At 41.7% G+C, this 15000-nt stretch overlaps 1 protein-coding gene across 3 annotated transcripts in view; it reads left to right on the top strand.

The window, feature by feature from the left end:
- Positions 1-15000, top strand: part of LOC123759112 (neprilysin-1) — a 504536-nt gene that overhangs the window by 437753 nt on the left and 51783 nt on the right. For all 3 annotated transcript variants that reach the window (XR_011228616.1, XM_069324969.1, XM_069324970.1), the window contains 6 exons: positions 1358-1494; positions 3695-3791; positions 4219-4353; positions 10079-10177; positions 11770-11847; positions 12685-12788. Coding sequence is in view for 2 of the 3 variants with exons in the window: in XM_069324969.1 (XP_069181070.1) it covers positions 1358-1494; positions 3695-3791; positions 4219-4353; positions 10079-10177; positions 11770-11847; positions 12685-12788 (650 nt within the window). In the remaining variant the exon portion in view is untranslated. The remainder of the gene's footprint in view (positions 1-1357; positions 1495-3694; positions 3792-4218; positions 4354-10078; positions 10178-11769; positions 11848-12684; positions 12789-15000) is intronic.

The raw sequence follows: 15000 nt of genomic DNA on the forward strand, positions 1-15000 counted from the left end.
AGCCTACCACAATCATCAGAACCAGTCACCAAGAGCCTACCACAATCATCAGAACCAGTCACCAAGAGCCTACCACAATCATCAGAACCAATCACCAAGAGCCTACCACAATCATCAGAACCAATCACCAAGAGCCTACCACAATCATCAGAACCAATCACCAAGAGCCTACCACAATCATCAGAACCAATCACCAAGAGCCTACCACAATCATCAGAACCAATCACCAAGAGCCTACCACAATCATCAGAACCAATCACCAAGAGCCTACCACAATCATCAGAACCAATCACCAAGAGCCTACCACAATCATCAGAACCAATCACCAAGAGCCTACCACAATCATCAGAACCAGTCACCAAGAGCCTACCACAATCATCAGAACCAATCACCAAGAGCCTACCACAATCATCAGAACCAATCACCAAGAGCCTACCACAATCATCAGAACCAATCACCAAGAGCCTACCACAATCACCAGAACCAGTCACCAAGAGCCTACTACTGCAGGTCACTAGAGGAGTCTCATCTGATCTTACGAATGTCTCATCAATTTTTAAAGTATTCTGCTAGTAGATTTTTGGGTTAGTTCTTAGTGATTGGTTCTGGTGATTGTGGTAGGTTCTTGGTGATTGGTTCTGGTGATTGTGGTAGGTTCTTGGTGATTGGTTCTGGTGATTGTGGTAGGCTCTTGGTGATTGGTTCTGGTGATTGTGGTAGGCTCTTGGTGATTGGTTCTGGTGATTGTGGTAGGCTCTTGGTGATTGGTTCTGGTGATTGTAGTAGGCTCTTGGTGATTAATTTAATCCCCTGTGAAATGAGGCAGGAGTCAATGACTAGTTGTTAGAGGAAGTTAAAGGTGAAATAATTGTTCACTCATTGGAGTAAATTATGGGTTGACTATCTGTAATTTTAGTACCTTAGCTAGTAGTATAGTAGTTTTAAACACTTAGTGACTAATGACAGGTGATTTTTTAAATTGTTGTGGCTAGCTAACAGACGGTTCAAAGGTGTAGAAAGAGTATAGCGTCTTAAGGCGCCCTTGTAATCATTGTACCGTAATTAGTACATTATATGAGTTAGATGGGGAGGTCTTGTAATGCTATTGTTTCCTTGTATCTTAGCTGTCACCTTCCTGTCTCCTTCACACACACACACTCACACTCACAATCACACTCACACTCTCACACACACACACACACACACACACTCTCTCTCTCTCTCTCTCTCTCTCTCTCTCTCTCTCTCTCTCTCTCTCTCTCTCTCTCTCTCTGTCTCTGTCTCTGTCTCTGTCTCTGTCTCTGTCTCTCTCTCTCTCTCTCTCTCTCCCCAGCACCATGGTGTTCCTACTCTGCAGATCGCGTGGGGGCGGATGCTGAGATACACCCTGGAGGAGTACTCCCTGGACCTGGACGTGGATTCCCTCATCATCACGCTCCACTGCTACACCTACATCCCCGACCTGGTCAAGCTGCTGTCAGCCACGCCTAAGAGGTGCATCATGTCCTCAGTTTGACTAGTGTAACGGTCCTTCATGTTGTGGGTGGACCCCAGACCTGTCCTGTGGGTGGTGGCGGACCCCAGACTTATCCTGTGGGTGGTGGCGGTCCCCAGACTTATCCTGTGGGTGGTGGCGGACCCCAAGCTTATCCAGTGGGTGGTGGCGTACCCCAAGCTTATCCAGTGGGGGGTGGTAGACCTCAGACCCATCCTGTGGGCGGTGGTGGACCTTACACCCATCCAGTGGGCGGTGGTGGATCTCACACCCATCCAGTGGGCGGTGGTTGATCTCACACTCATCCTGTGGGCGGTGGTGGGCCTCACACCGATCCTGTGGGTGGTGGTGAAAGGGTTACAGTGAAATAATGAGATGAGGAACTGAACCTCAAAGTTCTTTTAAGTTTCATTGGTAATACATTGATCTGATAACGTTCACTATGTAGCATCATAAAGGTGTTTAGTTAATATTTTACATAGACCATGAGTCAGCCAGACAGGATATTGAAAGGCGCCAGGTTGTCTGGCTTAGCAATTAAAAAATCACACCTCTACAGTGTTAATTGCAATGGGTCAGGTCGTGTCAACTGACCTTGCTTTCAGCTAAGCCAATAATTGGAGAAAGGTAGCCGGGTGTGTCCTTCAAACAAGTCGCTGTTAAAGGCGTGGTCAGTAGATGACCTGAGGCTATCTGCTTAGTAGGCAGGGGCTTCACTCCCGGTTCCCCCATAAATACCCAGGGAACTGTACATTCGAGACAGACAGATCAGACATACAAGATTGAGCAGCAGCGAGAATTAGATCGCTGGCCAGAGGCTCCAGGGCCCAGATAAACACAGGCCCCAGACTGGCCTACCCAGGCCAGAACTTGACAGACTCTGCCTGTCAAGTCAACTGTAGCGACCCCCCCCCCCCTCCCCTTCTCTATCCAACTTAGATTCAATATTGTTTGGTGAGTTGAACTTTAAGGTGACATATCTGATGTATTCCCAACGTATGGAGTTGTGTGATTTTCAGGGGCAGTTAGCCATAGTGTCCTTCAATGTCTTGTGTGGTGACTCACATGGTATATTAATCTTGACATAGTGAATATTAAGTTAATTGCTTGAATTATGATACTTATCATGTTAAATATGTAATTGATTACTTTATTTCTTTAAATTGTCTTTAATTTTGTTCCCTAGATCTTTGTCAGTTGAGACTAGAGTGGACAGCCAGCTGAGAGTAAGGGTTTTAAGATTTTAATATACGAGTAAATGCTTACAGTTGATACATGCTAACATCTTTGATAATTTTATGGTAGAGACAAGTTGCATTCCTTGTCTTGTATGTACTGAACAAGAATGGATGGTAGCAGCTACTTTCTACTTCTACTTTCTACTCCTCTACATGTTCTCAGTCTCTCCCTCCACCTCATTCTAAACTTTTCCTTTTTTCCGTGACCACTCCTTACTCCTCCCACCTCTCTTCCTCCCTCTCCCATTACTTTATTTTTAATTTCTTTCCTCTTTATCTCCAAAACGTTACAACTAAATGATATCTTGGCACAATAATTACAAAAATAGCTAAGGAACAGCTTAACATAAATGATTGGAATCTGTCAAATGTGATGAGAAGAGTGTGAGAATAGATGGTAAGCAAAAACAAAAGAATACCAGTTGAATAATATAAGGTGTTGAAACAAATGCAAGACAAATGGGAAAGAAAGTGTTGTACAGATATAATGAATAAATAGATTCGAACATTCTCCGTGCATATTTTTTTTTTAATAGATATGCAGATATTATCTTGTTATGATATCATAGATATATTGGAGAATAATTACTTGAAGGTCATCATAATTATATTATTGCATAATAATTACATTAGGTCATCAGATAGGTTACATAGGGAGAGGTTAATAGTTGTCTTCTTGTTCCAGGATGATAGTGAACTACCTATTGTTCATGCTTGTCTGTTTCTTCCAGGATGATAGTCAACTACCTGTTGTTTATGCTTGTTTGCTTGTACCAGGGTGATAGTGAACTACCTATTGTTCATGCTTGTCTGTTTCTTCCAGGATGATAGTCAACTACCTGTTGTTTATGCTTGTTTGCTTGTACCAGGGTGATAGTGAACTACCTATTGTTCATGCTTGTCTGTTTCTTCCAGGATGATAGTCAACTACCTGTTGTTTATGCTTGTTTGCTTGTTCCAGGGTGATAGTGAACTACCTGTTGTGGAGGTTCGTCTTAAGATACATGCCTTATATCAGCAACTATTTCCAGCAACTCTGGCAGCAGTTCCGGAGTGAGGTGTGTCTGTTTCCCCCTTGTTTTATATAATATATATATATATATATATATATATATATATATATATATATATATATATATATATATATATATATATATATATATATAAACACAGCTGTTAAAAAAAGACATTTCCAGTTCATGTAAATATTCAATGTTTGCGTGAGCGTTACTGAATGTTTAACGAAGTGGTCAATAAATAATACACTAGAGCAAAAACGTTCATGAAATTACGTTTCCGTTCGTTTGTTCCGAACGTTCCCGTTCATGAAATTACACAATGGTGACTAAGATACTGTCCAGCAGGTACACGTACCGATCTCGTTCACAACCCGTACGAATAGCCAAGAACATGACACGCACATCACAAAATAAAAAGGTGTGTCATTGAAATGTTAATTAATGCTCATTATACCTGTGCCTGCAGGTGCCTGATCCCTTTGAAGAACGAACGTACATCAGCCGGTGGAAGGAGTGTGCAGCGGTGGTCAATGAGGGATTTGGAGCCGCCCTTGCCAGAATGTATGTTGAGCAGCATTACGACCACCAGATCTCCGAGAAGGTATAATTACTTTTTCGTCTATGTCGCTGTTATATGTGTGAAAACGTAGAGGCGGAGATTATATAGTGGCATCACCAGGAGCCAGAGTCACGAAGCAGTTACGCAAGCACTTACGAACCTGTACATCTTTTCTCAATCTTTGGCGGCTTTGTTTACAATTATTAAACAGTTAATGAGCTCCGAAGCACCAGGAGACTGTTTATAACGATAACAACAGTTGATTGGGAAGTTTTCATGCTTGTAAACTGTTTAATAAATGTAACCAAAGCCGTCAAAGATTGAGGAAAGATGTACACGTTCGTAAGTACTTGGGTAACTGCTTCGTGAATCTGGCCCCAGATGACCAACGGCAAGCCTAGTGATGTCGACTGGGTGTTTTATAATCAGTAATTGAGAATTAGTTTTTGTCGGTGCATGTCACCGACGATTGTAGGAGATTTCGTACGGTTGAGGCTGTGTTCATTCGGGTGCTGACACCAGTGATCAACATCCAGAGGAATTCGACTTCGAGCATAGTGTTCGATGGTCCTCCATTGACCCTGAAGGAAGATGTAAGGCCTGGCGGACAGCTAGAAGTCAGAGTCAAGCAACAATCACCTCACTCGATCCTTCACCACTCTCTATAATTCCGGGGGTTAGGTGAATCGTTGGGTGAGGTGTAGCCACACTTATAAATATCTAGATTTCTCCTTGTAAACCACGGGAGACATCTCCCGTCACGTAGGGTGCAGTCGCACCTCCACAGATCTCCAGTATCATCTATTGATACTGGTAATGGCTCAAAAGGGCCTCCACTTACGGGATATTCATGCCCGTGCCACCTTTTGGGTGGCTTCATCTTCATCGTAACACATTCACAAGGGAGACATCTCCCGTCATGCAGGGTGCATTTGCACCTCCACAGATCTCCAGTATCAGCTATTGATACTGGTAATGGTTCAAAAGGGCCACCACTTACGGGCTATTCATGCCCGTGCCCCCTTTTGGGTGGCTTAATCTTCATCAATCCTTGTAAATCTTGCACCGCTCCTGTGCTAGGTAAGTCCACTACGGGCTCACTATAGCCTGTGCTACCTGGAACTTTTTGTTCGCAGTAGCTGAATCTTAAACAACAAACAACCTTGTAAGTGCCACTTCCTGATTGGCTTAATCTTAATCAATCAATCAGTTGTGTAAGCCTTACGGGGTCACTATAGCCCGTGCTGCTTGGAACGTTTTGTTTCGAGTAGCTGAATCTAAAACAACCTTTAAGCTCAGTATACCTACGTCAGTTCAACAGAATGTACTCCTGAAGATGTCGCATTGCTGATGACCAAACCACACACCAGAAAATTAATAGACGACGACGTATCGATCCCCCCAAGCAGAAGGAGTCTTAAGCCCCACACTATTCAATGTACTTATGAACGCCATTGCAAATATTGATTTCCCGGAAGGAACACAACAAGTGGGATATGCAGATGATGTCCTAATACAAGCTCCCACCTTGGGAAAAATTAAACAGTCCATTGAACTCCTCGGAAGGAAATGTATTGAGCTCTGTTTCACTCTCTCCACAAACAAGACAAAAGCATACTCTCATCACAAGAGGGGAGAATATGAAGAACTACAAATTAATGGTGTAACACTTGAATGGGTTGACCACTATCGGTACCTTGGCGTCACTGTCGGCTCTAACAAGGGGAAGAAAGAGGAGGTCAATTAACTCATAGGAACATGCAAAAGTCGACTCAGGGCATTGAAAGCTATGACCTGGAATGGACATGGAGCCTCTATTGCCGTGCTTAAAATGATGTACACAGCCTATGTGCGCTTCGTCGTAGACTATGCTGCACCAGTTTTGGCCACCTACTCCCAAAGCGATATGAAAAGGCTCGAAAGCATTCAAAATGAAGCCATGACAATCATTCTTGGAGTCCCAAGAACTGCCAAAACGTCTAATCTACGAGAGGAGTTGTCCCTCCCCAGTGTTAAAAGCAGAATTAAGGAACTGAATGCTAAGGTTACAATTAGGATAGCCAGAGATCATCATTATAATGATATTGCTAAGAAGAAAATGAGTTCTGTGTTACAGGAGGAAGCATGAGAAGCAAAAAATGGCATCACAGATCACCCTACTACCTTGAAGAACTTCACCTGCTTGAGCAAGCCCGTGAGCTCCTGCCTGTAGAGAGGTTACCTCTCTGGGAGGATGACTCATGCAGGATTATCATCAATGAAATGGCAACGAAAAAATCCAACATAATACCATAGGCAATGAGGCACAAGTATCTCGAGGAAATTTATAAAGAAGCCGGAGATGAACTAGATCAAATATACACTGACGGGTCATCTAATCCTGTCAATGGCAGGGCTGGTGCAGCATACACTGTAATTAAGGATAATGCTTTCCAGCGCAGAAATGAAGAAAAAGCGCATATTGAGAACTATGCCTCTTCAACACAAGCAGAGCTAACTGCCATTGTTATGGCGTTAAGGTTTCTTGAACGGAACACTAATGCTGCTGTGATTTGCACTGATTCAAAAGCAGCACTGTAAAGCCTAAATAAAAATCGGGCAGAAAATCTTGCAATAGTCGCTAAAATTAAGAGAGCTGTGAGAGTACTTACCAATCAGGGAAGAATCATCAAGTTTCTGTGGATCCCCTCCCATGTTGGAATATGTGGGAATGAACGAGCAGATGTGCTGGCTGCTGAAGGAGACCACATTGAATACTTCATACCCAAGACTCTTCTACAAATTAGAGGTATTGTCAGGCAATATCACCGTGCCAAGGTAACTGAGGAAAGGAGGATAGAAGCACAAACCAGTGAATCTGCATGATGGTACAGTATGGTTGCAGCTGGCAATCCCAATCATTATAGCCGAAGAGGAGGATGACAGGGGAACACCAGGTGTCTTGTTACTAACGCTTCGATTAATAAATCCGTGTCCTATTTGCCTTATTACGAACATTCATGCATTCTTACTAATGCATGAATGACTAACTAATGCATGAATGACTTACTTAAATTCTTACTAATCATAACTGCCAGATCCTTTTCACAATCCAACTTCGCAATCTCAACACCATCTAGCTCGTATCTTGTAACTCTATCATCATTACCTAGCCTCAGAACTTTACATTTATCAGCATTAAACTGCATCTGCCAATCCTTTGACCATTTCAAAACCCTATTTAGATCAACTTGAAGTGATAGTGAGTCTTCTTCCGTGTTAATTTCCCTACCGATTTTTGTATCATCGGCAAGTTTGCAAATGTTGATACTCAAACCTGAATCCAAATCATTTATATATATTATAAACAACAGAGGTCCCAATACAGAGCCTTGAGGCACTCCACTTACAACATTTTCCCACTCTGATAACCCCATTTATACTGGACTATTTAGTGGCGTATTTAAACCTTGTTCATGTTCAAGTGGTGGATAGTGACATCCTATAAATGTTTGCAAACATCTTTCCTGGAGCTTGAATAAAGTTGGAGTTTGTAAATTGTGTAAGAGAAGTGCTTGATAAAGGAAAAAGAGCGTTTAGTGGTGGGCCGTGTATCAGGTGAAGACCACGGAAACCCCCCACCACCCCCATCAAGCCTTGGCTAACAATGGCGGAGGTGCCATTGTGACGCGTCGCCCCACATGACCAGTCGCGCGGTCGTCGGCAAGAGGAGAACCTTCACGCAAGCTGCACCTTGTGGCACCACTGCTGTCGTGGCCTTTAAATCGACGATATTTGTCTAACTCCTGGGTACATATTTCCTGCTTCATAAAACCAACAGAGAGGTGGTCACCAACTGAGGTGAAAGGAAACCAGTCTCCGTGGTGCAGTGGTAAGACACTCGCCTGGCGTTCCGCGAGCGCTTTGTCATGGGTTCGTATCCAGGCCGTGGAGGATTTACTGGGCGCAAATCCTTAACTGTAGCCTCTGTTTAACTCAACAGTAAAATGTGTACTTGGTTGTAACAACTATTCTTCGCGGCGGGGATCGTATTCCAGGGACCTGCCCGAAACGCTACGCGTACTAGTGACTGTACAAGAATGTAACAACTCTTGTATATATCTCTCTCTCTCTCTCAAAAAAAAAAAAAAAAAAAAAAAAAGTGTAACTGGGATGACACAGATTGGACCGTTAAATGGGTTAACCTTGTATGGCAGGTACCAGAATTTAGTCTGGGGGTGGGGGGGGGGGCAATTCATTGTGTTGGGGGACAGGAAGCCTGGGTGTATTCATACATGTTTTGGCTTTTTCTCGAGGTCCCCCCCCCCCAAGCCACATTAATGACCCCGCCCAGGATTCAACCCCACAACAAGCTGACTAACTCCTGAGTACCTACTCACTGCTAGGTGAGTAGCACTGCACTGCTCACTGATAGGTGAACAGAGGCATTAGGTGAAAGGAAAAATGCCCAACCCTTTGTCCCACCCAGGATTCGAACCCGGAATTCTCGATTGTGTCGAACGAACCCGACTGTACTACTGGGACTTTAAACCCTTAACATTTATAACCCTAAGGGTGAGAAAACAGGTATAGTACAGTATATACAATACCTGTACTGTAATTGGTATAGTTAGACATACCGATTATTACAGTATACTGTGGTAATATAGTTACATAATTGGCCTAATTAAATTTTCCATTTCCTATTTTGGTTATATGAAGAAGGCAATGTAAATAAATTGGCTTTGATGGCACTAAATTTATTATTGAATTCAGTTAGTATTGGCTATAACAACTACTTACTTTTCCTGTATTAGCATATAGCATTAGGGAATGTGGAGTAAAAATTTGAATATGGAGCATGGGTTTGGGGGTGACGGTACACTTCAGAAATACCATAAAAGGCTGTTAAATCTGTCAGTTCATTAGAGGTGATTTTTATAGGACTGGGTACTTGGAAAGAATTATACCTTGCAACAGCTCCCATTGTTAAGGACAGGAAGCCTGTAATTAGGCTTATAGAGTTCCCTCCCCTAGGCCAGTTATACTGACCTTCCCCAGGATGCACCCCACAACACAACCCACCCCACAGACACCAGTTGATTGACAGTCGAGAGGTGGGACCAAAGAGCTAAAGCTCAACTCCCGTAAGCACAACTAAGCGAATACTGTAATTGCCTAACTCTCGGGTACATGCTTACTGCGGGACAGAGACATCAAGTAAAAAGAAACATTGCCCAAATGCTTCTGTCTTTCCATTGTAATTGAACCTGGTGCTCCTTGGCTGTGATCCGAATGCACTGGCCACTGTCAGAAGATGATACTTCTCTGGTAGGCTAGTACATCAGAGCAATCCTGTTGATCCATGCGAGGTAGAAGTGGGTAGTACACGATACAGTGTGAGTTTGAAGCTCAAAGCTTCTATTGAGCTTCTAAATCAAACGATTCTTCGCGGGTGGGGATCGTATTCCAGGGACCTGCCCGAAACGCTACGCGTACTAGTGGCTGTACAAGAATGTAACAACTCTTGTATATATCTCAAAAAAAAAAAAAATTGACTCATGATCAAACTCGTGTATATATCTAACGTATGCTTGAAACAATCCAGCTATCCCATTCTACTGTATTATGTTGCCCATAAATTTGTTCCATAAAGCAACAGCCCTGTTTCCAAATGAGTATTTACCAGTCTTTTTCTGAAACTAATCTTATCCAATTTGTACTTGAGATACCGCACTATGATATTTTTGACATTTATCAATACCTAAACTAGTTTCTCGCACTACAGATTGACAATCTTGTTGAGGAGGTGCGAACAGCTTTTCACTTGGTGATTGATCGACAGGACTGGCTCGAGCAGGAGATGAAACAAGTCTGTAGTGACAAGGTAAGAAATAATAATAATAATATAGACAATACTTTGGACAAAATTTAATATATGATAATCCTGTATTTACAAAAAGTAATTGAATTAAAAGCTTTATGATGAAAATTTACAAATACAGGTACAGTAGATTGTAAATATTGTAAAGCAAAGTACTGTACATCAGTGACATAGATAAGAATTTTGCAAACTACATCATCAAATTTGCATATGACACTTAAAATTTATGGTGTAGTAGGAAGTGAAAATGATGTTGAGGCCTTACAAAGAGATCTACATGAATTCCATAAATGGTCAGAAGACTGGGAAATGCTTTTGAATATCTACAAGTGCAAGCCCTTACATGTGGGGCATAACAATGCACATCAAAACTACCAAATCGACATTATCTTGCAGAATATTGATGAAGAAAAGGACTTGGAGTCAGAATCCATCAATCACTGAAAGTTGCACAGGTGGGAGCTGCAGAAAAAGCAAAAAAAAAAAAAAACAAATCTAGGAATATTCAAACAAACATTTTACTTCAAGAAAAAAGGTACAGGTATGTCTTGGACTGTGTAAATCTCTGGTGCCCCTCTCCCTTCCCCCCTCATTTGGACTACTGTATCCATCATGGAGAGCTCTTCTTCAGAAGGACATAGAGTATATGCCTTGTAGAAAGTTCAATACTGAGTGACAAAAATCATCCTAGAACTAGGTCAACTATCATACCAGGAACAGTTGGGGGCCTCGGGGCTAACAACACTGCAAACATCAAACATGACATGATGACCTCATTGAAACTTTAAAAATGGTGAACAATTTGGAAGATATTAATCCAGACCACTTCTTTAAAAGGTCGAATGTATTACAAATAAGGAGCAATGACTTCAAGCTTAACAAATCACCCTGTAGAACAGAAAACAGAAGATGCTTTTTCATCCATAGGGTTATAAACCCATGGAACTGCTTTCCTGCTGAAACTGTGAATTCCTAAACATTGCTGCAATTCAAAATCCAGCTGGATAAAATCGGGCCAAATGGGGGACCTTTGACAAGCCACAAGCTTTCTGTCCTCATCAAGGCCACTAGTTAAATAATGGCCCTGAAGTAAATTCAGGTAAAATTCCTGCAGCTCCACTAACATGCATACCATTTCAGGCATGTCTTAAAGGAACCAAAATTTATGATTCATATAAAGTTACAAGGTCAATCTTGGACAAGAAATAAATGTACTGTACAGTAGTAACAAGTATAATGAGAAAATATTTAGTTAACATAATTATACAGTATTAATATTTATAAGGTAAGGTGGTGATAATGAGAAATTATAATGATGTACAGTATTTGTATTTCTGGATATTAAAGTACAATTTGAATTAGTAGCACAAAGGTAGGGTACAATGGTGATGAAATTAGGTACTGTACTTTATTGTTTTACTTTTGAATAAAAGATTGAGCATATTTTGACTATTATGAAGCCCTTTCCATATATATTGAGATTTTATTTTCATGGTGTATGTTTAATAATTCCTATCTTAATTATTTAATATTGAAGGTAAGGTGGTGATATTGAGAAATTATATTAATGGATTGGGGGGGACTTCATGTTTCAGTTAGACATCATGGGGAAGAAGATTGGGTATCCAGAGTACATTGAGTCCACGGAACTCTTGGATGCCGAGTTCGAAGGGGTATGTATATAGCAATTTGTTCAATGTGACATATTCCATGAGATAAAATGAAGAAAATGGCAGTAACTTAGGACCCCCATTCTATTGATCTTCACCCCCCTGCTATAGGTACAGTGCCTCCCCATTTCCCCTGCTATAGGTAAAGCATATTTCTCCATTTCCCTTGCTATAGGTAAAGCATATTTCTCCATTTCCCTTGCTATAGGCAAAGTGCCTCCTCCATTCTCCCTGCTATAGGTAAAGTGCCTCCCCCATCCTCCCTGCTATAGGTAAAGTGCCTCCCCCATTCTCCCTGCTATAGGTTTTGTGCCTCCTCCATTCTCCCTGCTATAGGTAAAGTGCCTCCTCCATTCTCCCTGCTATAGGTAAAGTGCCTCCCCCATTCTCCCTGCTATAGGTAAAGTGCCTCCCCATTCTCCCTGCTATAGGTAAAGTACCTCCCCATTCTCCCTGCTATAGGTAAAGTGCCTCCCCATTCACCTCATAAATGTTGTAAATGTGATACATTGATTAAATGAAATAAAACTGTAGAAGGGTTATTACGTTAATGAATATTACTTACTTTACTAATACTTTATTATTCCCTTTCATCTATAACATAGCTGAGAAGTCAAAACCTTAGTTTATATTTTAGGCTTCCACATATTTGAGCAACTAAATGCCTTGATCTTTGATTATAAATGAATACAAAATTGATTGAATTCATTGTTGTTTATCCAGTTTGCACAACCCTAATCATACTTGCCTCTTATTTTCATTGTACTGTAATCGTTATATTCAATGTAGTCACTGTAGTTTATCCAGTTTTTTGTGTAACCCCAAACATTTTCCTCCCAGCTTGACATCCTAGAGGATCACTTCCTAAACAACATCCTACGGATGAAGAAACACGAGGTGTGGAAGGAACTACAGAAGCTTTCTCGGCCAGTTGACAAGAAGAGGTACTTTAGCAGCCTTCATCACCAATGAACTTCATATTGTGAGGGGGGGAGGGGTTCATATGTGAACAGTCTCCGTGGTGTAGTGGTAAGACACTCGCCTGGCGTTCCGCGAGCGCTATGTCATGGGTTCGTATCCTGGCCGGGGAGGATTTACTGGGCGCAATTCCTTAACTGTAGCCTCTGTTTAACGCAACAGTAAAATGTGTACTTGGATGAAAAAACGATTCTTCGCGGCAGGGGGTCGTATTCCAGGGACCATAGGATTAAGGACTTGCCCGAAACGCTACGCGTACTAGTGGCTGTACAAGAATGTAACAACTCTTGTATATATCTCAAAAAAAAAAAAAAAAAAACAATTACAGCCCTTTATAAGCTAAATGAGGCTTATCCATAATATTTGAAAGTTACATTTAAAAGGTCTCCGTAGTACAGCTGGGTTAGTTTTCAACGCACAATTGAGAATGCCGGGTTCGAACACCGGGCAGGACAGAAATATTGGACACATTTCCTTTCACCTAATGCAGCTGTTCACCTAGCAGTTAGTAGGTACTCAGGAGTTAGTCAGCTTGTTGTGGGGTTGCATCCTGGGTGGGGTCAGTAATTTGACCTTGGGGATGGGTACCTCAATGAAAGCCTAATGTGTATGAATACACTCTGGATTCCTGTCCCCCTGACACAATGAACTATTGTTATTATTATTATTATTATAATATACTACAGTAAAATTGTAACAGGGAAGACTCTTAATTATAGATCTGTATCATTGACAGCGTGGTAGTCAAAACACTAAAAAAATAATTAAAATGGGCAGAACACCTGGAGAAAAATAATACAATAACAGTCTGGTTTTCAAATAGAAGATCCTGTGTAACAGATCCACCTAGTGTCTATGATAGAACCACAGAGATTTTGCAGGAAAGAGATGGTTGGGTTAGCTGCATCTATCTGGATCTAAAAAAAAAAAAAAAAAAAAATAAAATATGACCTTTGGTTGAATACCACATTTAAAACTGTTCTGAAAACTGGAACATACTGGAGGGGTGACAGGGAGACTTCTCACATTGCAGAAGTCTCAATGTAATGTGTTACATTGCAGTGCAAGAATGTAAGAACATCGATGTTATGTACTCTTGCAAGCCAATGTATCTTCTTGTATATAAATAAAAATAAGTAAATTCAGACATGGATGAAAAAATTTCTGACAGAAAAAGGAGGAAAGTAATCTGAGGCAATATGTATCATGTATCAGACTGGAGAAATGTTACTAGTGGAGTACAACAGGGCACATTTTTCTAGCCCGAGTAATGTTCAATGTTTATGTAAGCGCCTGACAGCTGGAGTGGACAGCACTTAAGATTCGTAGTGCTGAGGTTCCGATTTCAATCCCGGTGGAGGTGGAGACAAATAGGCAAAATGTTTTTCACCCTGATGCATCTGTTACCTAGCAGTAAATAGGTACCTGGGAGATACAGTTGCTCCGGCTGCTTTCTGGGAGTGTGTAACAAAAAGGAGGCCTAGTCGAGGACCGGGCCGCGGAGACGTTAAGCCCCGAAATCATCTCAAGATAACGTCAAGAAGTAAGTAATTATCAAAAGAAGGCACCCAGCCGGAAAGAGTATGTAGCTGTCAAAAAAAAATCAAAGTTCACTTTTGCAGAGTGGTAGATGGTTGGAACAAGCTAAGTGTGAAGGCAGTGGATGCAAAAATTTTGAGTAGTTTTAAAGTGGCATGTGACAAGAGTACTGGAAAGATAGGACACCATGAGCATAGTTCTCGTCTTGTAACTACATTTAGATACTGTAATTACATATTCTGGGGGAAGTCCTAATGCTCTCGGAAACTATCTTGCTGAGATTGCTTCATACCTAAGAGTCACATCAGTCGTGGAAGTTCTATTTGGCCTACCGAGGACCAGAGCCCAGAAACCAGTTGTTTTTGGCCCCTGTCACAGAGGCAAAAGACCACACCAGAGAACTGAAAAAGATATCCTGGCAATTTTCTTGTAAGGTCCATTATGGATTGGCCCATTGAGCCCATGCTGGCCTAGCGCAAGCTTGAAGGGTGTCCATTGTGTTTTGCTTCCTGATGCTGATCATTCTTTTTGCCTCTGCCATGCTGCTTGCCGAGTCAGTGAAACCTATTACCCTGAGTCCTGTGAGGTATATTATCACCTTACCTTGAGGTGCTTCCGGGGCTTAGCGTCCCCGCGGCC

The sequence above is a fragment of the Procambarus clarkii genome, chromosome 15, assembly GCF_040958095.1.
Source record: "Procambarus clarkii isolate CNS0578487 chromosome 15, FALCON_Pclarkii_2.0, whole genome shotgun sequence".
NCBI lineage: Eukaryota > Metazoa > Arthropoda > Malacostraca > Decapoda > Cambaridae > Procambarus > Procambarus clarkii.